This window comes from Petromyzon marinus, chromosome 51 (assembly GCF_048934315.1).
Source record: "Petromyzon marinus isolate PM22_M1 ecotype Great Lakes invasive population chromosome 51, UKy_Petmar_22M1.pri1.0, whole genome shotgun sequence".
Lineage (NCBI taxonomy): Eukaryota > Metazoa > Chordata > Hyperoartia > Petromyzontiformes > Petromyzontidae > Petromyzon > Petromyzon marinus.
Genome location: NC_133717.1, coordinates 11,059,429 through 11,085,021, shown reverse-complemented (window position 1 = coordinate 11,085,021; position 25,593 = coordinate 11,059,429). Strand labels below are relative to the sequence as shown.

General features: G+C 42.6%; 1 protein-coding gene across 1 annotated transcript in view; it reads left to right on the top strand.

Annotated features, from left to right (window-relative positions):
* The first annotated feature begins 3,210 nt into the window (after positions 1-3,210).
* RNGTT (RNA guanylyltransferase and 5'-phosphatase) overlaps positions 3,211-25,593 on the top strand; it is a 44,520-nt gene continuing 22,137 nt past the window's right edge. The window contains exons 1-12 of the mRNA XM_032973648.2: positions 3,211-3,728; positions 5,552-5,661; positions 6,899-7,002; positions 7,500-7,588; positions 8,093-8,168; positions 8,616-8,874; positions 9,947-10,056; positions 11,159-11,260; positions 12,490-12,625; positions 13,101-13,172; positions 14,687-14,851; positions 23,200-23,283. Of these exons, the coding sequence (XP_032829539.2) occupies positions 3,665-3,728; positions 5,552-5,661; positions 6,899-7,002; positions 7,500-7,588; positions 8,093-8,168; positions 8,616-8,874; positions 9,947-10,056; positions 11,159-11,260; positions 12,490-12,625; positions 13,101-13,172; positions 14,687-14,851; positions 23,200-23,283 (1,371 nt within the window). The 5' untranslated portion in view covers positions 3,211-3,664. The remainder of the gene's footprint in view (positions 3,729-5,551; positions 5,662-6,898; positions 7,003-7,499; positions 7,589-8,092; positions 8,169-8,615; positions 8,875-9,946; positions 10,057-11,158; positions 11,261-12,489; positions 12,626-13,100; positions 13,173-14,686; positions 14,852-23,199; positions 23,284-25,593) is intronic.

The following is a 25,593-nucleotide window of genomic DNA, read 5'->3' as shown; positions in this document are numbered from 1 at the left end:
GTGGAGTCCTCTTACTCTGTTGACGTTCGGTTTGTAAGAAGGACCATTAAGGCTGCTGGTTCGTGTGGCGAGTGGGGGTGGGTGGTGGAGGTGGTGATGGTGTCACATTTATTAACTTGTGACTTCACAAAATCCGGTTGCTCGTGCTGGTCTGAGTGAATGAAACGGCTTTGGTTCCAAACCACACCTCTGCGATTGTGAACAGCTCATCAAGTCACTATTTACTAGAAATTGCCCGTGAAATTCCACGGTTTAAGTCCCTCCAATAAAAGTAAATTTGTCCTTCACACGCCAGGCCGGATTTTTCTTCATAATATATTTTACCAATTCTTGAATAAAAATATTAGCGATATGGGGTGACATGAATTTTGATAATCCCATAACATTTGCAAGATAAACATTTTCTTTCACGGCTTTTTTTAAAACTAAGTCAAATGTTATCAGCATAATTTCCATAGATAGCTCTCAGCTTCCTTCAGGTATGAATGAGCACATGACAATTACTCAAGTATTGCGACTAGCAGTATCATATTTACATTATACCGACTAGGAATATGAATGCTCAAGTGAACAAGTGGGGGAAACACTGGCCTTTTATTCAACGAGTGAGAACTTTCGACTTTTTATAGGGGTGAATCCACATCTCCGTGTCACCGTCCCTCCCTGCTTCCATCTGCCTTTCCCTCCCCCACCTGAGATTTCCAACAGCTAATTTGCATGCTTATCTGCAGATAGGTGTCTGAAATCCGCAGGTTGGATAGGAAATTCAGCTGTATACATAGTAGCTCACTCCGTTTCGATGAATTCTGTGCCAATATTTCAGCCTATCACATTTGTGGGTATATTACAGACAACTTAATACTGACGATGGTCAATAATTCATAGTTATAAAAGCGCTGTCCCTGGTGCTGACTGATATTGCATTCATAAAAAATTTAAGGAATCAACATTACAGTACTTGGTCTCAATAGTCTCTCACAAAGAAAAGTTCAGTTTACTATACTAAAGAGTCACTTCATATCAAATATATGAATCTGAACAGGTCAAAGTGGTTTCTGCTTTGAAAAGGTGGTGCATTTCTTGTCTCCTCGATAAAGCTCTGAGTCAACTAGTATTTGAAAATCCCGCATTACTTTGACGTGATGATCTTAATCACCAGTTTTCTGAAACGTAATTGCCTACTACTTCATTGCCTGATATATACGTATTTTAATTTGACGTGTACACTATATAGGTTTCTTCTGGGAGGGCTGCGCCATGAAAACCCCTCACCTTTTGAACCCAATACCCAATCTGAAAGAAAAGCAAATATCGCGTTAACATTCTCACGAATAAAGTGCTGCCTTCCCGCTCGTCTGTAGTTCTTCCTCACGCCTCTGAGTCGTCCCCTTTCTTCGAGGAACGGAGCCTGCGCACGTTACAAGTTGACACCATCGAAGACTGGTCACCGCTTCGCGCGGCGCTTTCAGATGCGCTTTGACGGCCGTCTGGAGCGCTCTCCCTTCCGATATTAGGAAGCCATTGGAGCTATGCAACTTTTAAATCGTCTACATTGAAAACCTTTTTTTTAGAACAGTTTTTATTCGTGTGTTTGTTTGTAGTCCTTCTCCCGCGCACATCCGATTTCATGCGGTTGGCTTGCGTATGGTGCGAAAGAAGTTCAACATACATCATTATCACTGGCCATCTGGTCTATGATTGCTTCTCGTTCGTATTGTCGATACTGTCCACCTCGTTTGTGCTTGCTGTACAGGCAGCTATAGCATTTCCTTGTTATTAATATCGTCTCATTTAAATCTGCTATACTGTCTCGTCCTTAGACTTCACTGGCTTATCTTCTGTAATGCCTCCTGTATGCTGCCCACTTTGTACTGTCAATTTAATGACAATATTGGGGCAGTATTGCATAGGGGTGCCATGATGGCGAGATGTTAACTACCTCGCCTGGCATGCAGGAGGTCTTGCGTCCGATCCCGACGCCTGCATATTTGTAATGTGCACGTCTCTCTATCCTGTGGTCGCGTGGATTTTTCTCCGGGTCCTCCGGTTCTTCCCACCACATTTAGAATCAGCATCACGCGTTTAGAGTAATTTTCAGCTCTAAATGTCCACGTGATAAGGGGCCGTCCATAAATGACGTCACGCGATTTTGGACGATTTTGACCCCCCCGCCCTCGTCACACGGCGTCACAAAAAGTCAGACCCCCCCCCTCAAATATGACGTCACAAAGCTCTGCCCCCCCCACCCATATTTCCATTTTTAAAATAAAAAATGCTTCAAATCGCTTTTAACTATTGCCATTGTAGTGCGTATTTAATGTGGCGCTGCACTCTGATGTTGTAGGAGTGTCGTTATAACAATTAGTGTTGTTATAACAATTAGTGTTGTTATAACAATTCTATATTTATTTAAAGTTGCGCATTTTGATGTGACGTCACCTTTCTCAAACACCCCCCCCCCACCCTCGTCACACATCGTCACAAATGTCTGACCCCCCCCCCCCCCCTAGGTGCGTGACGTCATTTATGGACGGCCCCTAAGACACTTCGCTGAGCTATCATCTGTGATAGTCAAGTCGCTTATGAAAGAAAAAAAACGATATAGTTCAGTGGCCTTACCTGGTAAATAAAAAAAAGTTCATAGTTTCGCGGCTCGAATCCAGTGTCCCTCCCGGTTATTACTCCGAGTGTACAATCCATAAATATATATATACACGCCGTATGGACTTTTGTGACATTTGAAAAGTTGAACCGCAAATGACAATGCGCAATTTAGGATGTGCACAGAATGTCAGAATACCATTCATTTATACTGCAGGAGGAATCCGATGAGCTATAAAGCTCCCCCCCCCCCCCCCACAGATGTCCAGTAGGGACGGGTAAGAACGTTCCACGTGTCAGCAGCATTGACCCCTACCCCTAATTGGGAAGACTTTTGTCAGGAACCCTCCTGAACAAGAGTCTTGTTTTATTTATTTTTGTTATTTTTTTTGAACCTATCTACGTGACTTTACCGAAAGACCCAAAGAATAAGAGTCTTGACTCTCGGTGATGCTTTGCTTGGGGATAAACAAGCTTAACAATAATACAAGCATCGCATTTACATTTGAATGTAAGAAATTTACATGGATCGATTCAATAATCACCGAAGAACAAATTCGATTTCCTCGTCCCACACAGCGCGCAGGTGGAAACCTAGGAATCGATTCGAGTGTGGGATAATTATGAGTCGATACGCGCGCTTCCTCTTCGCATAGCCGCTCTGTGGAATGCGATGGGCGGTCTGCAGTCGCAATTGCGCCACCGCTGCTCGCCGAGTCCGACTTTCACGGAAAGAAATGTCTCCTCCGGCTGTTAGACCTTCTTCTCTAAACGACGAAGGCCGTTCGGCAGTCGCAGCCGCGTCCGTCTGTTTTTGAGCGAGCCCGGCCGCCCGTTCTACGAGGCCGCGCGTGAAGCCTCGAACTCGCCTCGCCCCTCTGCCCGGCAAGAGGCGATCCAACTCGGACAGTGAAGGGGTTGGGGCGGGGGGGGAGGTCAACCCTGGGTGGTCGGGGTCAGGGACGACTTTTTGGTGGTTGGCTCTCTGGGGGTCTCCCCGCGCCACCCACCACCACCATCCTCTTGAAACACACGAGCGCGTAGCTGAATTAGAAGCCAGGACATGAATCACAACAGCATCCCGCCGCGGTGGCTGCACTGCCCGAGGCGCGGGCAATTGGTGGCCGGTAAGGCAAGCAGCCTTGTTGATGATGATGATGCCCTCTCTGATGGCAATTTCTGCCCCCCCTTTGTGGTCCTGCCTGTGGAGACAGTGCCGTCTACTGTGGCTCTCAACGTCACGGGCACTAACTACAGGCAACTGCGATCGGTGGCCCAATGGAGTTGACCACGTTTTCTGGTGGATTTTTTTTTAAATCTGTGCCCATCAAGACAATGTGTGCATCTGTGGCCATGCTGCAAATTTCAAATTTGAGCGAGGGCGGCTTTTGTTCTGGGTGTGTCGGAATGATTTTAAAATTGGTGTGCCTTCCTGGTTCATTGCCCAAGAGGTACCCATGAAGGGTGTTAATTGAAAGGGGCACAGCATACATGGTTTCCACCTCTGTCCAAACTTTGTGGTGTAGTTGCCCTCGCCGTTATTCTCATGCCCATGTGGTCTCACGTATCGCGTCTATAGATATTTCACTGGTTTTGCAATTACAAATAGGAATCCTTATACAAATGAACATAGTTTTTTTGAGTTTCTTAAATTCACTTAACCAAAATATGTGAATATATACCCTACATTTACAATACTAGCGGTTTTATTTGGTCCATGATTGTCATACTGCACACTCCATAAAATGACCACCTACTTTTTGGGAAGTTGGCAATTTTCCTATGCATAATAACCCATGCCACGACAACATAATTTCCACCACCGTCTTTAAGTGCTGTCACCGTGATGAGTTTGTCCCATTATTTCAACAGGGTGATACTTGGACTTAAATGAGATTTTTCTTTTAACTCGATCTTTTTTTAATATCCAATGTTTACTTTAATATACAGCACGTAAGAGGGAGGAAAATTAAATTGGAAAAAAAAAACGTTTGCTGTCAATGGATATGTTTCATTATGCAGGGGAAGAAATGCATGGCTGACTTTTTCTGAGACCCTTGAAACAAGCAGTTGCATCCTGTTGACTTGTCACCAGCTTTGCTTGCAGTACAGTATAACATCTAGGAAGGCTTGTATTTTCTTACCAATACGTTTCTGTGTCATCACCTGAGCATTAAATACTTTTCGCGAGTAATGTACCTTGTACAGCACTTTATGGCTGGATGAGGGCCACCCCATGTTGTTAAGGGATCATACTTGACACAGGCTAGTATGGGTTGGTGAAGATGGAGAGTGGGGGCAGCAAGTACAGTAAAATAATGCATTTTGCTACACTACCCTCTGATTTCCACGACGTAGCCCCACAGACTATAACAACCTGCTGTGTATTGTGTTTTCCCATCCAAGGACCATCGAGAGTCAAACTTACTTGATATGCAAGATCTGACGAGGTCTGGGACATTGTGGGTGATAGGCTGAGTACTCTAAAGCAGGTCAATATTTGCAACTGCAATGTGGAGATTGAACCACATTCCAAAGCATGTGCTGTGGCTGTGGGTCATGCAATTCAACAGCAAGCATAGGAAATAATCACATTTTTCACCATTGACCTCCCTCAAATATAGGGTCAGAGCCAATCAAATATTCTTCCAGCTGCTCTTTCTTGGATATAAAACACCTTTTGTAATTTCCCCAGATAAACTTTAGATTTTTTCTTCATCCCAACCCTAAATTGAATGTTCCACTTGAAACATTCAAGATAAACACATCAGCTTTTTGCAGAAACACTTCTATTTTGGAATGGCAGGAGAAAATTTGACAGGCAAAAAAGGTGCTCGTGTAATATATTTTTTGCCACCCTTGTCATTTTATGATTGAATACCAGCTAGAATCATTTTACGTATTTCTTCAGGATCGGGCATTTTGTTTTTCTACTGTCAACTCCCCGCAGAGAGGTTCCTGCCGCTGAAGACGATGCTAAGTACGCGGTACGACGACCAGGTCCCGGAGGAGTGCCGCTTCAACCCCTCTATGCTCTCAGTCTATCTCAAGAGCCGCAAGGTGCTGAACCCACCCACTGGCGCTGCCCACTCACAAGCACTCTCGCTTACTTGCATGCAACTTTTGGCATTATGCTCATGCACATCCGGCTACATTCACATGCGTGCAGCCCTTTGTCAATCCACTGGTGGATGAAAACTGCCCCTCACGCTGTGTTGATTATGGTGTTTTTATTTACCATGCGTCACCATGCCAGTCAGTGCGAGTTGGTGGTAATTACTTTATTGACCCTGGAATAACAAAGGATTTAATAATAATGTTTTCCCCTTTTTTTCTGGCAACAAAACTGAAATCTTTTTTACAAGGATTCATGTCTGCATTAACCACAATACCTGCAGTCAAAATTCAAACAAAAAACATACTATGATAATATATGCATTGTCCTTGAAACTGATTGGTCCACACCAAGGGACGGCTTTCTTTTGAGCCTCTACTCAATTGGTGCTCGACCAGATGACGCCTTTTGGCGACCAGATGACGCCTTCTGGCGTCAACTGGTCGAGCACCAATTGAGTCGAGGCTCAAAAGAAAGCCGTCCCTTCGTGTGGACCAATCAGTTTCAAGGACAATGCATTTATTATCATAGTCTGTTTTTTGTTTGCATTTTTACTGCAGGTATTGTGGTTAATGCAGACATGAATCCTTGTAAAAAGGTTTAAGTTTTGTTGCCAGAAAAAAAGGGGAAAAACCCTATTATTACATTTTGGTACTGGCAGTGGAGGTCTAATGATGTTGAAACAAAGGATTTAGTTCACCCCGACTAGGATTTTAACTTGCAGATTTCTTATTGAGAGCTGTGTACTCTAAATCACTTCCCTACCCGACCAGATATTCACGTGGCATGTATGTTAATGTTTGTAGTGGTGACACAATGGTTAGCACACTGTGCTCTGAACCCAGGACCCGAGGTTAATTTATATCCACGGCTAACAGCAGTGAGTGATATCTGAACTGGTTGTTAGGCCTCCCCCTTTCACGAACCTCCATTGACCAGTGTGCTGAAGTATGATCATAAAGCCCTGTGACCGACATGGGATGGGAACCGCCTTCATATTATAGTGAATTTACTAAGTGTTACACATTGTATATACTCACTGTAATACCAGTTATGGATAACTAAAACAAACTGCAAATGTCTTTTGGCCCTTTTTCCGAAATCGTATTTTTCTGGAGTCGGAAAAGGCTCTGGGTTTGATGTGGAAGTGATGCTATTGCCTTCCTCTTGTGCTCCTGGCAGGTGGAGATGGGTGTACTGATTGACCTGACCAACACAAATCGTTTCTACGACAAGAAGGAAATTGAAGATGCTGGAATTACCTACTTCAAGCTGTATTGCCGGGGGTAGGGAACGCATTGATAGTGTGGTATTTAGTGTTCAGAGTCTTATGGTTTATTTTATAACCATGACGTTTATTTTGCATCTTGAGATGCGGTCATCGAAAGTCATTTATACTTGTATAACTTTCAAACAAAATTATGTATGCCCGAAAGAGGTCCTGGGAGGATTATGGATCACTTACCAAGCTGTCAAGCCATACAGATATAATGGAAGATGAAAGGTTTTATTGCGTTTGACAACCAGGCAGAAGTGCGGTTAGCCAGCCAAGAAATGCCAATGACGCACATACCTTATCCTGTATGCCATAGCATGCATATAGTTTACGCTATAGACATTTGGGAATAGAGTTAGATTTGTCGAGGATCCATAACTTCGCAGTTAAACTGTTCAATTGACACATGAGGTCAATTTGTAGACATATGCACGTCTTACTAAGATGCCCATCTACCGCATATCTACCATTCAGATAAGTTTGGTAAATGTTTTGTGTCTCTTGCAGACATGGGGAGTGCCCATTGCCTGAACATACACAGGTTTTTGTCAAGTTCTGCGACAACTACATCAAGAAAAACCCACAGAAAATCATAGGCAAGCTCTGACAAGAATGGCAAAGCACACATCATCATACAAGCGGGACATGTAATGATTAATTGATTACTTATTTAAAAGTGATACTTCTTCCTCACGATTCATGTGTATAAATAACGATTGATTAATGCAATATATGTGATGATTACTGTATACGCAAATGTTCCCTTTGTAAAACAAGAGGCAGAACAAACACAAAGGCCATAGAAAGGGAGACCCTACTATGTATTCTTGAATCAAATAATTTTCATGAATCGTGACAATTCGTCAATTTTGTGGTGGGAGGTAAATCTTTACATATCCCGTAGAATCTATTAAAGTCCATGTGCATCGAAGCTAATGTGCAACTGTAGTATTTTGGCTACAGTACGCCAGCCACTGAAAATTCACCATTTTATTAAACGATGCTGTCAATCAAAGCACAAGACGAATCGTGTGGATACCTGTCTCAAGCACCCTCTGAACACAGCTCACTGACCCATGGCCACCCGTTGCTTCCCACAGGGGTGCACTGCACGCACGGCTTCAACCGCACCGGCTTCCTCATTTGCGCCTACCTTGTAGAGAAGCTGGACTGGAGGTGGGTTCGTCTTCCCTTTCACGGCCCCCACATTCGGGTTGTAATCTGGCCGAAATGGCTCGATAAAAACTATAAAATATATATATATTTTTTTTTACCAGGTACGGCGCACTGGGCTTTCTAGCTCTTTTTCAGGAGTGACCTGGCCACAAATGACGGCTCAACGAATTGGCTTGGCGTGCGGAAATGTATAGCAGCCAAATACTCTAAATGCACGTTACTAAATGTGGAGGGAAAACCGGGAGGACCCGGAGAAAAATCCACACGAGCACTGGGAGAACATGCAAACTCCAAATTAACAGGGGTCATGGGTGGAATCGTACTCACGACCTGTATACCAGGCGAGGTAGTTAACAGCTCACACCACCATGGTGCCCTTTCTCATGTGCTTACGGCCGTTTGGCTTCTGTCTCGTGTGGAACGCTCTTCGCCTTGTTTGGTGTGCAGCGTGGAAGCAGCCGTGGCGGAGTTCAGCCGCGCCCGCCCGCCCGGCATTTACAAGGGTGACTACCTGGATGACCTGTTCGGCCGATATGGCGACTCCGAGGACACGCCAGCGCCTCCACCACTGCCAGACTGGTGCCTGGAGTTTGACGACGGCGATGCCGGGCTCGATGATGACGGTGACGTCCCCGCACATGGAGCCGCGCCTAGCTCGTCTGGTGGGACCCACACCGGTCGCAATCGCAGGGAGATCTTTCGCACTGTGAGTGTGATGCTGTATTTCTCACATCGCCTATAACCCTGTCTGTCCTCCAGCCGTACAACTGTGTGCACCGCATCATCCCAATTTCCAAAAGCAGTGTGATTTTTACAACATTTTATACGAAGGGAGGTACAAGGGCTACAGCAAATGTCATACTGTACGATACGATATAAAAAGCAACTCTATGAAGGTTTTTGTAATTTCGGTGTTCCCATAACTGTGTAATTGTATTGTTTTAATTATTCGCTGTACTTTGAGGATCAGTAGATTACTTAAAAGTTATTCTGCTGCAGTTCACTCAACATGAGCCTGCCATAAAGCTTCCAAGCATTCTGACTTTATAATATATATTTCTTAAAATGCACGTGCTGCCAGTAACCGATGAAATAATTGAATAATTAGGAGAACTACAAAAATTATTACATTTGTTTTACCTATCGTATAATTACCATGCCATCAATTACTCCTGAAAACATTTTGCAAAGCAGTAATTTAATGAATAATAGCTATTTATTTGCAACATAATTGTTTTTTATTGTTTTATATATATTATTATTTTATTGTTTCCCTTCAACGTGACTTTACCGAAAGAACCAAGAATATAAAAAAATGAAATAAAGCGTTAAAGAAAATGCATCGATAACATGATGAAACACAATTGTTGCTCCTGGGTAGTAAGTGTTATTTTTTTAATTGCTTATGCCTAAAAAGTATAGCTAATGGCTATTATTCCCCACAAACTTTGCTTTTGTGACCAGAACTTTTCGTGAATGAAAGACACAAAATGCACACCACGTTTTCTCATTGAAAATAGGTACATTTCAAAATATCAATGTCCTGGTCACAGAAGCAAAGTTTTTGGGGAATAATAGTAAATTTCTGTGCTTTTGAGGCATAAGCAATTAGGAAATAACACTTTCTACCCAGGAACATTTTTTTTTGTTACACAGTGTAATCAGCATGTAACAATGTTTTTTGTGAAACGAATGATAAGACCATTGCGAACCTTGCATCGTATATATATCCTAGTATCACCATTTCGTGACATCCGTACAATGCCACTGTCCCACAGGGCGTGGTGTTCCTGGAAGGTGTCCAAGTGCCTGGCGTCACGCAGATGACCACCCAGCATAAAATCTCCATGGTGCAGCGCAAGGGCCAGGAATTCTGCATGTGGAAAGGGTATGGTGTTCCACAGATGGGAAAATGTGTAACCTGCAGACCACTCTTACTGAACAGATCCTCTATGTTGTGTGTCACATTGACCCGCGTTCACGAAGCTCTCGCGTAGTTGCAGCTAGCACTGAAATATCAGTCCTAGCTTATGTTGGAGCTACATGTGGTTATTGATAAAGAGACAAGGACAGTAGCCGATACATTTGCAAGAGAGTCAATTAAGTTTACTGGACGTAGACTTTTAACGAGCCTCGCCTAAGAGTGGGTTGAAGGTTACGATGGATACTTCGAGCTGTGAGCCTCGCGTCACGCTTCTGGTGAACAAATGGAACATTTTGATTTAAAGCTTTCGTGACTGCAGTAATTCATAATCTTAGTTCTTTCGGTAAAGTCACGTTGAAGGGAAACAACAAAATAATAATATATATAAAAAATAAAAAATTCTCACGACGTTTCGACCATAACACAAACAGTCGTCTTCAGGTGTGTTGGTTTGCATAAATTTATTTTTAAACGGTGCTTTTATTTAGAGGTTCTTTGTAAGCCATCTGGCTACCATGAGAGATTCGTTCATGAGGCTATCCACATACAAGCACAGAGACAATTTCAACCGAGAAGATGGATTCTATCTTAGCAATCATTGGAAAGATTTGATAAACCATTTCAGGTCTTAATTGATTGTTCACGCTTACAGTGGCTTTCAGACAGCATACAAAAAAAAATTCGTCTCCCCCCTCCTCTTTTCAGAATATAGATGGACTAGTCCTAAATAAACTGTCAAATCGCTGCGCGTGGCGCTAACGTTTTTTATAAATAAATAAATGCACCGTTTAAAAATAAATTTATGCAAACCAACACACCTGAAGACGACCGTTTGTGTTATGGTGGAAACGTCGTGAGAATTTTTTTATTGTTTTATATATATTATTATTTTGTTGTTTCCCTTCAATGTGACTTTACCGAAAGAACTAAGAATATAAATGGAACATTGATTTGCTTACCTTTCCTATACTTTGCACTCCTATCATCGTGTTTTATATTGTTTGTTGCTTCATAGCTCATCGGATTGATTTTTTGTTTTTCTGTGTCCATGCTGCTGCCAACACAGGTCTGGCTTTCCAGGTGCTCAGCCCGTATCTATGGACAGAAAGAACTTGGTGTTCCTCAGCAATAAGCATTACATGGTCAGTTGGAAGGCTGACGGCACGCGGTAAGTACTTGCCTGCCATCCCGGGAGCATTTACTTTGCGTACAGTTTTAATGTATGAAGTTGTTTAAATCTGACCGCATCTCAAGATGCTGTACACAGACATACACATTATGAGGATGGGGAAAGAGGGATTTTAGTTTAAGGGGAAGTTATAGGAAAGGGAGGTACATTGAAAATACTTCTTATGTGGTTACTAAAACACGAATAGATGGAAGTGGCCAGTCGTAAGCTGAGGAGAAAGAATAATGTTTTAAACCTTGCCATGGAGAGGTAGTTCCAAACCTTAGGCATAGCAGCAGAGAAGAAGAAGCCCCTCATTGAAAATATATTCAAATAAGGGGATTGTAGAGAAGGCCTTATTTGCTGGAGTAAAGAGCTGGCGAAGGGTATGGTAAGATGATGAGAGAGGTAGATAGGGCTTGTAAATGTGTGAAATCTTGGAGATGATGAGGGCAAGCTTGTAGTTGATTAAGAGATCAAATCGAGACACAGTTGATGGGGTCTGAGAACTGCAGTGGTGTGATCTATTACTGGTGTTTAGTGGTTAAGGATTTGGGAATGCATCGCGAGTTTTGTATTTTTTTTATAAAATCAAGTTTCATGCAAACTTTTTACCATTATTGTAATCACCTTTATATTATTCTATCTGCTTAATGTCAACATTGGTTGCCCTCTAGGGTCTAGGGGGGTGTTCTCTTTGCTCCCCTCCCTTTTGGCAAAGTGTCCTCCCCAAGTCCACTTACTTTACCTAACAGCCAATGTGATGTCTCTGTGTACTTTCAACAGCTATTTTATTTTCGTTTTTCACACAGGGGGGAGACTTTATTAAATTGCACAATAACCTTATAATCAGGGTCAGATGGAATGCAATAACTAATGAATACATCAATTGAAATGGATTTTACACTCGCGGTGCATGCTTTGATTAATTCTTGTAATCACGGATTGTTTTCGACTTAAACAGGCTATGCAAATGTTACGTTGAGGCTAATAAAACAAACGGCCTATCAGACATGACATACAGTGACACCAGGATGAAAAAAAAACATTACATTAAATCATATAATGACCATTCATCATATCGCAGGGGAAGATGAATGATTACATGCTTAAGGTTAAGTGAAGAGAGAAAAGTCAAATTCTCACTTGTCTGCATGTCACCCTTTTACCCTCCTTGTTCGTATCGACACTGCATGCCTCCTCTCCGCTGGTGTTGCACTCCTCCACAGGTACATGATGCTCATCGATGGCGAGAACGGAGTGTTCATGATCAACAGGGACAATATTATATTCAACGTCGCCAGCCTCGAGTTCCCGAACCGCAAGAACCCCGACAGCCACATCAACAATACGCTTTTGGACGGGGTGAGCTGCTCAAATTGTACAGCAGGGCCCAAACACAATACCTGGGGCAGGGAGGCGTCGTGTGTGAAAAATATATACTTAAAATCCATTGCCGTGGGAGCTGTCGGGAGCCAGAATGAGGACTGTGCGAGCGGTGAACTTGAATTCCTGGGCTAGAGTCCTGGTGACCGTCAGGTTATTAGACCAAGTTCTCAAGTGTAATCACTTACTAGTTTATTATTCCTGTACCAACATTTTATTTTTAAAATCCGTTTGATTGACATGGGAAGAACACTCTTTACAGAGCATATTGAAATGGCTTCAGAAGTAGTTCACAATGTTATATCCCTGGGCTGTTCTCTGACGTATGCTTGTGCACTCGAGCTGTGAGAGTTACGAATGAAAATGCCTTCTTCTTGTGCCGTGGTGCCATAAGTACATGGGGAAAAAAATAATACAACTAATCATCTCGAATGTCCCTCCATGCTATGTGCAGGAGATGATCGTCGACAAGGTGAATGGGCAGGACGTTCCTCGCTACCTCATCTACGATATCGTCAAATTCAACGTGAGACGTTTTCTTAATGCCGTAATTTGTACAGATGGTTGCTGCCACCCAGCCACCCGTTAACTTGTGAAGTTGTCTAAAGCATAGTCTGCTTGCTGACGGATGAAGGCCTTCCCATCCATTTCATTCTTGAGCGGTTTTATTTCCCCATCAATCACCACACTGGTCATTGTGGGTTAATCATGGTTGGGTCCTGGATTGATTGATTTTAGTCGTGACGGGAATAGAGCTTAGTTTGCAGGATTCATTTACCTGCCTTTAGCTGGATAATCTTACCTGCTGTGCTGAACAGCTGCTGGTATGCGTACACGGGTTAACATACCCGTAGCGTTATATTTTGCCTGGGAAGTACAGCAGCAGATTCTTGCCCATTGCTGAGAATCATAGCAGATTCCTTCCTCGCAGTGAAACAACTGCACAATATTTGCCAGATGTTTGTTGTTTACGTAGCCAAGAAAGGTAACAAGTAAAATGAAACTCTTTCGTCCAATAATCTCAGAACATTTAGTACCATCTATTTAATTCATCACCGCAGGGTGTGCTCCCAGTCATCACGTGCGTTTATGTTTATGAGCAGCAGAGGGTGCACGCTGACCGGCTCCACTCGGATTAAATCCACTTTCCCTGTTGAGATGGGGCTTAAATGTGGCCTTGGGACATTCATGTGCTATTCTGTCCCTTTTTGATGGCCAGAATATACGACCACCACGAGTAATTATTGCCACGTGAATAATTGAAAGGTAGCTGAGAGTTAGATTCTGTTATGTATGTGAAATAAGTTCAGCATACATGCGTGTACATAGACAACCATGCTAATAGGAGGTGTTGAATAGTGTTAAATAGTCAGGAAAGAGTAGTTTTCAGAACACAGTGAGCACAGTGTAAGTGGTGTGCTTCATTGTATTTGCCAGAAGCCACTTATATTGCAGTAAAACAAAACAACTAGCAATTTTAGTCAGTAACACTCCATTGGAACAAACATAGATAACATGCACTTTTGAGAATTGGCTCTGAAACATGAGTATATTATATATTTTTTGTTTTTACACGACATGTCAATTATGTTTAATGTTTAATCAACTAAGTGCATTTACTCATAACTTGAATTTCTAGAAAGCAAAGCTGGATGTTATTGGTGTGTTGTAGCAGTAATGTGAGATGCAGTAGCGTGTCTGTCATCTCCGGGAAAGTTGCGATGTACAGCTATAAATGCAGGTAGAGTGTAGCGCTGTTTCCCTGTAGGACGACATCGTCCTTAACGTGCCACGCTTCAGTGTTAATGTATTCTCTTAGACTGCCTGCACTTCTGAATGGTTTATCGAGCCTTAAAGAAATATCGCCGATGTATTCATGGCTCAGCTACCGCATTCCGTTTTGTGTTTTGACGGGTCGTGCCAGAGGAATAAGGACCTGTTTGAAATGGAGTTTTTTTGGTGTTGTTTTGCCCACGTGGGTGTGGGTGTGCGCGCTCATGCCTTTGTCCCTTCTGCTGCCGGCGCTGGCGGTGGTGACAGGGCCAGCCCGTGGGCCAGTGCGACTTTAGGACGCGCCAGCAGTGCATCCAGCGCGAGATCATCGAGCCGCGGCACGAGAAGATGAAGGCAGGGCACATCAACAAGGCGATGGAGCCATTCAGCGTACGCGCAAAGCCCTTTTGGGACGTGACGCAGTCGCGCTCCGTGAGTGCCCACCCTCTCTCCCACACGTTCCTGCTTACCTCCCCACCCTGGCGAACCCGTGCCTCATTTCTTAACATCACAGTCCTTCTCCACTGTTTGACAATCTGCGTGTCGGGATCACAGCAGACTATTTAACTTCACAGTCTGGATCCAGAGTGAGCAAAATCTTTTTTGCCAGATAGCAAATGAGACTCAATTTATTTCTGTGTGGAAATTATTAAATGGAATAATTATCATGCCTATGAACAAGACCTCAGAGGCTAAGCAGGGCTGAGCCTGAATAGCAACCATCATGCACAACAGGTGTTATAGTCAGCGGGGATACGTGGTGGACAGCACAGGGGAAGTGCAGCTAAATTAATTGTCGGACTGTACTTGTGTGCTCCCACATCTTTGCTTCCTGGCCACCCACCTTCGCCAACCTACACTAACCAGCAAGGCCTAGGGATGCCACCATCCAGCAGTGGGGCTGACAAAGGGCTGAAAATATCCACATATCCAATAAAAATAACGCTGTTGGGGATGTTTCGCCAGTTATATATATTTTGTATTTTACGTGTTAAAGGATAAAGAAGTACCTGTAGAAACTCCATGTATTTGAGGGGATAATGTTTACGCTGTGCACAGATGGGTTCACAACCCATTTGCTGTACAGTATTCCCTCGTGATTCACGAACTTCCTATCTGCAATTTTGGCTATCCACAAATCGCATCTGTAGCTCTACATGACTGCATCGAGAGAGAGAAAGCGATGAGAGAGAATGTGATGTGACAAATGATGAGATAAAGTGACGAGAGAGAAAATAATGAGATTAATTGATGAGAAATAAAGAGAGAGAGAGAACTTCTCGAAGCTTTAGAAGCACCTGTAGATGTTGCGCTGTATGATATTCGTATCCGCGAAATTTGCAAATCACGAGCATCTGCGAAATGTATCCATCGCAAATAGCGAGGGAATACTGGAGTGTCATCTGGCCACCTCGCAGCCAAGCATTTTTGGGTGTTTCATACATATTAGTGTGATCCACCATGCCTTGCATGCAAAGTGCTCGATTAATAACATGCACCACGAGGTCAAGCTATTGAAATGATTGATTGCATTTGGTATTGAGGTAAGTTTATTGTGAATTTATATATAGGGCTATGCAGTTTTTTTTTAAGATTGTGGATTGCACCACTTTCGTCGTCAGTTTTATTTTACATTTTTTATTTTACCAGGTCAGGCCAACTGAGCTACATAGCTCTTTTTCAGAAGCAACCTGGTCACAAATGAAGTGGCTTATGTGGAAATTTCTAGCAGCCAAATACTCTAAATGCATGTTTCCAAATTAGAATGTGGAGAGTTAGACATAATCTGTTCTGACAGTAGCAGCATATTTATTTATGGAATTCTATTGAAAGAGCATTGTTTCAAATTTGTGTTGTCTTATCAGTGGCTAAAAGTAGAAATAATAATAATAAAGTCTGGCAGGAATATTACGCATAATTGGTACTTTAACAACATTCTTGAACATCACTAAAATGGAAGGTAAACAACATTTTTATATGTTTTCATTTTGGCTTTCAATGAATAAATTTACAAAATTACATTTCGTGTCACCCGGAGGCATCACAGGTGCTGCAATGAAATGCATGTAGGTGTTGATGCTTAGTCATGAGCCTAAAGAAAAAAACCCTATCAGCATGCTATAAAACAAACGTAAGGATATTTGCATAGTTTTCCATTACCACAATATGACTTGTAGAGATACAGTGATGGTTGATCATAAATATAAAAGCATAATTTCGTTACATTTCCTTATGCAGGGTACATTTCGAAAATAAAAAAAATGTCTCCCCACTAGCCTCTTTGCAAAGCTGGAAGGTGACATATCCAAATAGCCTTAATTGAAGCCACAAACAAATGGGCTGGATTTTAACACCGGGTCGTTATGAGAATACAAATGTAGAACGATGTAAAATGACTTAACACTTATTACTCCGTGGCTTTGTTAGCACTGATTTGTGAAATGCCTCCGTTTATCACAAGAGTTACCAAATGTAATAGTGTCGTTATTCTGTCCATGCACTTAGCGGTCTCTCCTATGATATAAAGGCAGTTGTTCGCAACGCTGTTGCTGCCGCTGTGTGTAGAGTCAAATGCCCTGCAGCCGTGGGTTGGAAGATGCAGTACAGCAGAGGTGTGTAGCCTCCTGGCCACTACATGCATTGGTCAGGGAGCGAGGAGTGAAGGGATTAGGAGTCGTGTACCATGGCCAAGGTAAAAATTGGTCAATTCAGTGACACCAATTATACTGGTCTACAATTTTTTAGACGTCGTCTGCTTCAGAGATTAAATGTGCTGTTTATTATGGATTTTTGTATGCTGAATTCAAATATGACAATTAACACAACTGATTGGCTACTGTCCTCAAACATATGAACATTTTTACATTTTACGTTTATGTATATTGTGTAGATAGAGTTTTACTCATAAATTGTAAACCTAGGTCTTTTCATGTGTTCATGGTTGCTTTACATGATAACATGTCACCTGTCCTGTTCATGTAACACTTAAAAAAATCAGCAGAAGGGTTATATACATAACATTTATTATGAAACAAAAGGCAACAAAACTATTATGTACATATACATAAGTACATACTCTTTGGGTCTTTCGGTAAAGTCATGTAGATAGAAAAATAATACAATAATTATCTACGTGACTTTACCGACCCAAAGAGTATGAATTCCTGCAGTCACGAAAGCTTTAAGTCAAGATTTATAAGTACATAGCTTAGTTCCTATTCAGTGTCCACTCGGTGCTTCTTGGCTTGTCTCTTTGCATTTGCCCTGATAGTGTTTCTCCATTGTCGCAATGTCCTGGTGAGATCGCTCGCCATGCTCGTCGCTCATTGCTCCGCAGTTCGGTGGAAAAAAATCTAGATGAGATTGCAAATTTTCTTTATCTTTAGTGACATGTTGCAACCAAGGCTTTTGTATGCCTTGAGGTTTTCCACCAACTCCCTGTAGTTGTCTGCCTTGTTGTTTCCGAGAAAATGTGTTGCCACTAACTGGAAGGCTTTCCGTGCCGTCTTTTCCTTGCCACGGAGTTTACTGTCAAATGCATCATCTCGAAGAAGTTCACGAATCTGAGGACCAACAAAGACATCTTCCTTTAACTTAGCTTCACTTAACCTTGGAAATTTTCCACGGAGGTACTTGAAATCTGCTTGTGTTTTGTCCATGGCTTTGACAGAGTTCTTCATCAGACCCAACTTGTTGTGTAAGGGTGGTAACAAAATCTTCCTTGATTCAACAAGTGGTGGATGCTGAACACTTTTCCTCCCAGGCTCCAATGACTGTCGGAGTGGCCAATCTATCTTGATGTAGTGGGAGTCTCTTGCACGAATATCCCATTTGCAGAGAGAACAGCGGTACTTTGTGTAACCAGTCTGCAGACCAAGCAAGAGAGCAACAACCTTCAAATCGCCACAAAGCTGCCACTGACGTTGGTCATAACTTATGCACCTCAAAAGTTGTTTCATGTTGTCATAGGTTTACTTCATATGGACTGCATGACCAACTGGAATTGATGGCAAAACATTGCCATTATGCAGCAAACAGCTTTAAGACTCATCTTGGATGAATCAATTAACAGTCTCCACTCATCTGAATCATGAACGATATTGAGGGCTGCCATGACACTATCAATGTTGTCACAGCCTACATGATCACCTTCCATGCAGAAGAATGGGACAAGATCCTTTTGACGATTACGGAACATGGAAACCCTAACATGACCTGCCAGGAGATTCCACTGCTGTAGTCTGGAGCCCATCAGCTCTACCTTACTCTTGGGTAGTTCCAAATCCCTGACAAGATCTTTCAGTTCACCTTGTGTTATGAGGTGTGGTTTAGAGGAGGAGGATGATGGGAGATATCTGGGTCATGTGACCTTGATGGTTCAGGACCAAAAGTTTCATCCTCTTCCTCGTCTGACTCATGTGAGTGATTCTGGTACATCAGGAACCGACAGTCCTTCTCCGTGGGGTACTGGGTGTATAGCTGATGGAATGTTTGGATCATGCACAGTCCACTTTTTCTTCTTTGACACACCTTTCCCAACTGAGGTGCCATGCAGAAGTAACAGTCGCTGATATGATCTGTTGGCTCTCTCCAAATCATTGGCACTGCAGAAGGCATATATTTCCTTTTCCTGTTCAACCACGGGCGAAGATTTGTTGCACAAGTGTTGCAGCATATGTGTGGGACCCACATCTTGTCCTGATCTCCCATTTTGCAGCCAAAATAAAGGTGATAGGCTTTCTTAACCATAGTGGTTATACGGTGCTTTTGTGATGCAAAAGTCACTTCACCACAAACATAGCAGACATTCTCTGCTTTGTTCACAAGTACGAGGCATCTCTGCTCACTTTGGCTAAACAGAAATGTGTCCCCTTGCACAATCAAACACTGACAAATAAGAGAGCACGACACTGTATGATTTACATTATGAGACCTCCTTTGCCAGAAACAAGATATAGGAATAGGTTTTACCCTTTTAACTGGCACAAAAACTGACACCTTTATTCAAGGCATCATGTTTGCAATAACCACAACACAAGCAGTCAAAGTGCCAGTTAAAAGGGTAAAACCTATTCCTATATCTTGTTTCTGGCAAAGGAGGTCTCATAATGTAAATGCTCACCCTGAGCCCTCAATACTCTGATAGTGCGCTGTTTTTGAGTTGTACGCCTTTTGGCGTCTTCTGGTCCAACACCAATGGAGACTAGGCTCTAAGAAAAGCTGTCTCGGGTGTGGACCAATCAAATTCAAGGAAAGTGCATATTATTATCAGAGTTGTCTTTTTTGTTTGCATTTTGACTGCTTGTGTTGTGGTTATTGCAAACATGATGCCTTGAATAAATGTGTCAGTTTTTGTGCCAGTTAAAAGGGTAAAACCTATTCCTATACTGTATGATTTCTTAAGCAATTTGTTCAGCAGAGGGATGTAAGCCTCGTTCTGATTGCATCATGATTGACTTCTAGGAATAATATGATGCAATTAATATAATGTATGACACAATACCAGGTTCAGATTGCATCATTCATTGTTTTGCTCAAAAAGCAAGTACTGTCCAAACCCAGTTATAAATGTATTCATAGATCCAGTCAAAGATGTATTTTAGTAATTTTTGGCTTAAATTGGGATCCCTTCCCTGTATCACTCAGTTATCCTCTGCCATTCCCAGTAGAATATGTTGAAGACTAGAGCCAATCAACAATTTTAAGCATTTTCATTCTCAGTGACCCAGAATGAGTAAAGTTGGACTACATTTATTTTGGCTGTAGACCAGTGTTACGATTGAAAAAAACCCGTAAATAATTACATACCTTTGTTAGTCCACGGCAGGATGGACACTTGTCCACACTGTGTCAGGCATGGGGGTTGTTTGACCATACTTCACCACATTGGTCAGTGCAATTTTATAAAGGGGAGGGGAGGTGGTGCTTGGAATCGTTTGGGATTCTACTTGCTGTTCAAGTTATCCATGGCCGGAAATCAAACTCGGACTCTGGTTTCATAGCATAGTGTGTTAACCACGGTACCACTTCTCCTTCCACCAATTTCGTTTTGTGACAAATACAGTAAAACCTTGGATTGCAAGCATAATTATTTCCAGAAACGTGTTTGTAATCCAAAGCACTCGTATATCAAAGCACTCGTATATTAGTTGTGATCACGTGACGCTTGGCAGACAAAGCGTATACGTACTACTCGTATTGCAAGACCTCGCTCGTTTATCAAGTTAAAATTTATTTTAAAAAATTTTGCTCGTCTTGCAAAACACTCGCAGACCAAGTTACTCGCAATCTAAGGCTTTACTGTACATGTAATGTGTTCTATGGTGATCACATTCTAGTTATCATCTGCTGTTGCAGAGCTTTAAAAAAAAAACACACCTGGATTTTGCAACTTCAAGACGGTTGATGGTCTAGTCTGGACTGGGCTACGATGCCGGTGGATCGGCTTTCAGCCCAGGTAGCCTTGCCGAGATGACTTAAGTCTCCGTTAACACTTCAATGCCATGAAGATATTGTTTGCAGTTCAACAGGGCTGACAAGGGAAAAAAAATGCAAATTCAATAATAGAAGCATTTGAATGAATATTGTGCAGCTCCACAGAGGCATATTCCTGAGACTGCTTGTGCCTCGAGGATTTCTGTAGATGGATATTGTAATGCACTTGGCTGGATGTATGTGGTATTACTTTAGCGTTTGTGCCACGTTCATTTGTGTGCAGAACGCGAGCTCTGAATTTTAAAGGGTGCCCTGGTGTGCATAGGCTGAGTTCCTTGTATTTCCAACCAGAAGGTCTTGAATTGTGTCATAGGTTATCAAAGGGTCCATAAATACGCGAGTATGACTGCGCTTTGAAATTCACGATATCACTTCTGACTACCTTTCCCGGGCTGGTGGTGAGATAATTTAATAAGTCTGTCTAGTTTAATAAGATATGTAGCAGTAAATGTAAATAGTAAAATCTAATTTTGAAGGAAATCATATACACATGATAACTGGTACATGCATTATGTTATATTTTTTCAGCGTTGGTTTCTGTAGCACATGGAGCATAAATGCTACTATATTAGTTGGCTGATGGTCTAAGGAAGAAATTCATGAGTTATATTTATGATACCCATGCATTCATATAAGCGGGTAAGGGCCTTTAGTTGTGTGGGCATTGGCGGTGGTAGGTTTATCGTCTATTTGAAGGTTTTTATTTTGAAAACCATTTTTAAAGCGCACAGTTTGTTACCAAAATTGGGTTTGCACATTAGAGCTAATCACTCTTGGTCACAGCTGGCTTAGTGGATCCATTTCTGGCAGGAAGTGTAACCCAGCTTCTGGCTTAGCATCTCGATCGTTAAAGCTAAAATGTTTGCCAACGTAAACAATTCCAGTTTTTAATGGAGCCAATTATTGCTATGCCCGGGAAATAATATATCTGTACATATGATCTGTCGGAGGATACTTTGTATATTTCAAAAAGCATGCTTAATGTGTGCGTCCGTTTTGTACGTGTGTTTGTCTTTCATGAAAACATTTATATATTCTATGACAGCTCATACGAAAATGACGGCTCCCTTAAAAGACAGGCTTGAAAGCATGCCATAGTGTGGCTTTATTGTAAAAAATAATCACTCGAGGTTCAACACAGTCAGCCGAGAATAGCCAGTAGCAAGGCTGACATTCAATACATAATTCGCTGGGCGGTGGTGGCGCACGATTGTTATCCAGCACTGTGGCGGTGAGGGTTGGTGGCTCACACAAATGTTGTGAAAGTCCCCTTTCATTGGTGTACCGAGCAAAATGAAGTAAATGCTGGTGTCTTAATTATTTTTTCCTAAATCCATTTTTTATTATCGCCTGGGACTTGACTGAGCATTGTGAGCCTTGTCTTCTGGCTTGCCATACCCCCTGGCTTGTTGTCACGACAACAAGCTTAAAGGACACGACCTGGGCTTGCTGTCTTCACTCCAACGCTGTCCTCTGGACAGTCCAGTCCCTTCACCTGATGAAGGCCACTTGTGTTGTGGCCGAAACGTCGTGTTATTTTATTTTTACCTACGTGACTTTACCGAAAGCTTCAAATCTAGAATGTAAACACTAGTTTAACACGTAGGCTTTCGCGACCAATATTATTCATAATAAAGGTTTTTGGGTTAGATCGCGTTATTTATAAATGTGTCGCAACCCTCCACCACCCGACATGGCCAATCAGTAAATAATGTGTCACGTTGACAAAAGACAAATAGTTCATTACTATAGCCCACTGGTGTGTTGAAGAGTGAATCCACAACCTTTATTATGTAAACACTAATTAATTAATCCATAATACAGTTTTTTTGGGTGAGATTGCCTAAATATATAAACGTGTCGTTAAACCCACCACCTCCCGACACAGCCAATCCGTAAGGTTTGTCACGTAAACAGAACATGGCCAATTCGTTACGAGTACAGCAACACCGGTGTGTTGGAGAGCAAAGCCACAACATTTACAATCTGAGTACGACGTTTCGCCAGTAATTACAACTAGCTTCATCAGGCAACAGCCAGATTTGTGGAGAAATACCCCTGTTACGTTCCTCATATATTTACGCGATCTAGCCCAAAAAAAAACCTGTATGTTGGATGATATTGGTCGCGAAGGCCTACGTGTTAAACTGATTAATTAATTGGCTGATAACACCACTAAGGCAGGACTGAGTTAGCAGCACCTGCTGTGGAAGTGCGTGTGCGCACCTGGGCTTACCTGGTGCGTGTGTGGTGCCCGTGTGATGTGTGTACCTCTCTGTTGGCAGCTGCTGGAGGGGAAGTTTGTGCAGCAAGTGAGCCACGAGGTGGACGGACTTATCTTCCAGCCGGCCGGCACGAGGCCCATCGATGTGAGTCCCTCGTGCAACTATGCGCGCACCACGCACATTGCACTTGGAATGCAACTGTTCTTTGATGAAAGTGAATTAAAAAAATATATTCAAGTTGGTGCGTTAAATTATTCATTACTCATGCGAACTACTTTCCAACACCGCATTTAGTCTTTGGGACCAAACAATCTTGTTCAAATGAGATAAATTAGAAACAATTAAAATGAGACGAGCGCTGTGGCAATTAGTAAATTGAGTCGATTAATCGTCTAAATTCATAATCAGCTGTTTTTTCTGTGGTCGATTACTCAAGCCCCTTTAAAAATCGCGGCCACCTAGACAACCTGCCTTGAAGGTGGGAAACCCCTATAAGCCACAACCTTCAGACGATGTCACCAAGCCCCCACTCATTAACTCCTGTCTAGAGTCACACGCGAGAACAAGAGGCGAGACTTTTTATCAAACTGTGTTCATGTTTTCCCGATTAGACACGTAATGAAACCATATAATAGAGTAACTGATCACTTAATCGTGTTGCTTAGCTCGAAATGAGACGATAAAACCAATACGAAGAAGAGTGTTCAATTAAATAACAACATTGCTTCGTGACAAATCATTGAATGAAGGGGGGGCGAGGGCGGAGGTGATTTGTAGCTTGTCTGTTTTGAATCTACACATGCTTACACGCACATGTATTTGTTGGCGAGCAACGTACCTCTGGAGACTAGGGCACACGTACAGCACACCCCCCACGTTGCACACCCACCACCTCTGCATGCCCCGTGAGTGCATAGGATGCCTACGTTGCGGTGCTATTCCAGTTAGCATCACCACCCACACCTCCTGTGAACTCCACATCCGCATGTCTAATATCCTAAGCCAGCTAATAACAACTCTTTAATTGTATTGTCGAAGTTATTTGAATTGAAATTGTGTTTGAAATGTTAAGAAGGTAATTTGTACATTTGAAAGTACTCACTGCTTGACGTGATAATGAGCAGCAGTCAGCATGAATCGCTCTCGGGCAGAGCCTGCGGTGCGTGTACACAAATGATCTTTGCGCCATTGACCGTTTAATTCCAGATGACATAGAACAATTTTGAACCCGCCACTTAATCTACACACTTAATAACTTTACATCATTCCCTGCAAAGAGCTGTAGAAACATCTTATCCACGTGCGAGTGGTTTCTGTTGTGCGTTTCTAAGTTTGCCGAAACTCTGTTTGAGTGTGTGCATGCATGAGTGTCTATGAATGTGTGTGTGTGGGGAGCGGTAGTGTAGTGGTTAGCACGCTGCGCTACGAACCCGACGACCCAAGTTCGGTTTCCGCTCACGGCCAACACCAGTGACGATATTAATCGGTTCTGGACCTCCCCCTAGATCGAGTCAGCCATAATTGAATACCTGGTGTGGTGTGCAAACATCACTACTGGTGAGACAAAGGCGGCCGGGCATGGTGTTCGCCACCCACGCCGTCGTGTGCCATGCCGGCCTTGAAAGGTGCTCGCTAACAGCACTTGCTCCAACAGTCTGTTATGGCTATATGGGGGATCTTTATCTTTGTGTGCTCTGCCCACCGTGTGCGCTTGCATTGTGCTTCGAACATGGGGGGCCTGAATTTGATTTCTGGGCCACGGCTAAAATCAGTGCTGAGCGTTATCTAAACCGGTCCACGGTCTCTCTCCTTAGGTCAACTCAGCCTTAAACAAGTTTCTGGTGCATTGGGAAAAAAATCCTGCACTGGGGATGTAAAGACGGCTAAGCATGGTGCTACCCACATCCCACCCCCTTGTATGCCATGTCCCAACAGATAACACCATTTGCCCAAACGGTCTGTGAGAGGCACAAGGGAAATCTATGTCACAGTCTCTGTGTGCACACTGCATTTTAAAGTGCACACTATGCGTATATTGTTATCTGTTGAAATGCTCCATTGGAGTTAGACACATTTGATCTATGAATAGAAAATTATGATTATAATTGGATCGTTATTTAAAGTACCAATTTTATTGCTCTTGGGTTTTAAAATTTAATTGAACACAAGGCCAGTTGAGTTGCATGATAACAGACCCACTTTACTCTTTACAGCATTTTTGTTAGATTGAGTGAAGGTCACAGTCTAGCACACGTTTAGGGTAAATCTTGAATTAACAGTTACGTTGTTGGGAACAACAGCCAGTTACAGACACGTCCTGTAGCGACCAGAAGCCAAGCAGGAATATCGGCCTGAATAGTGCTTAGATGAGAAACCACCATGCATAACGGGTGTTATAGGTTAATGTAGGGCTACTTTGTGTGCAGCAGAGGACACTGCAGCTAAATGAATTGT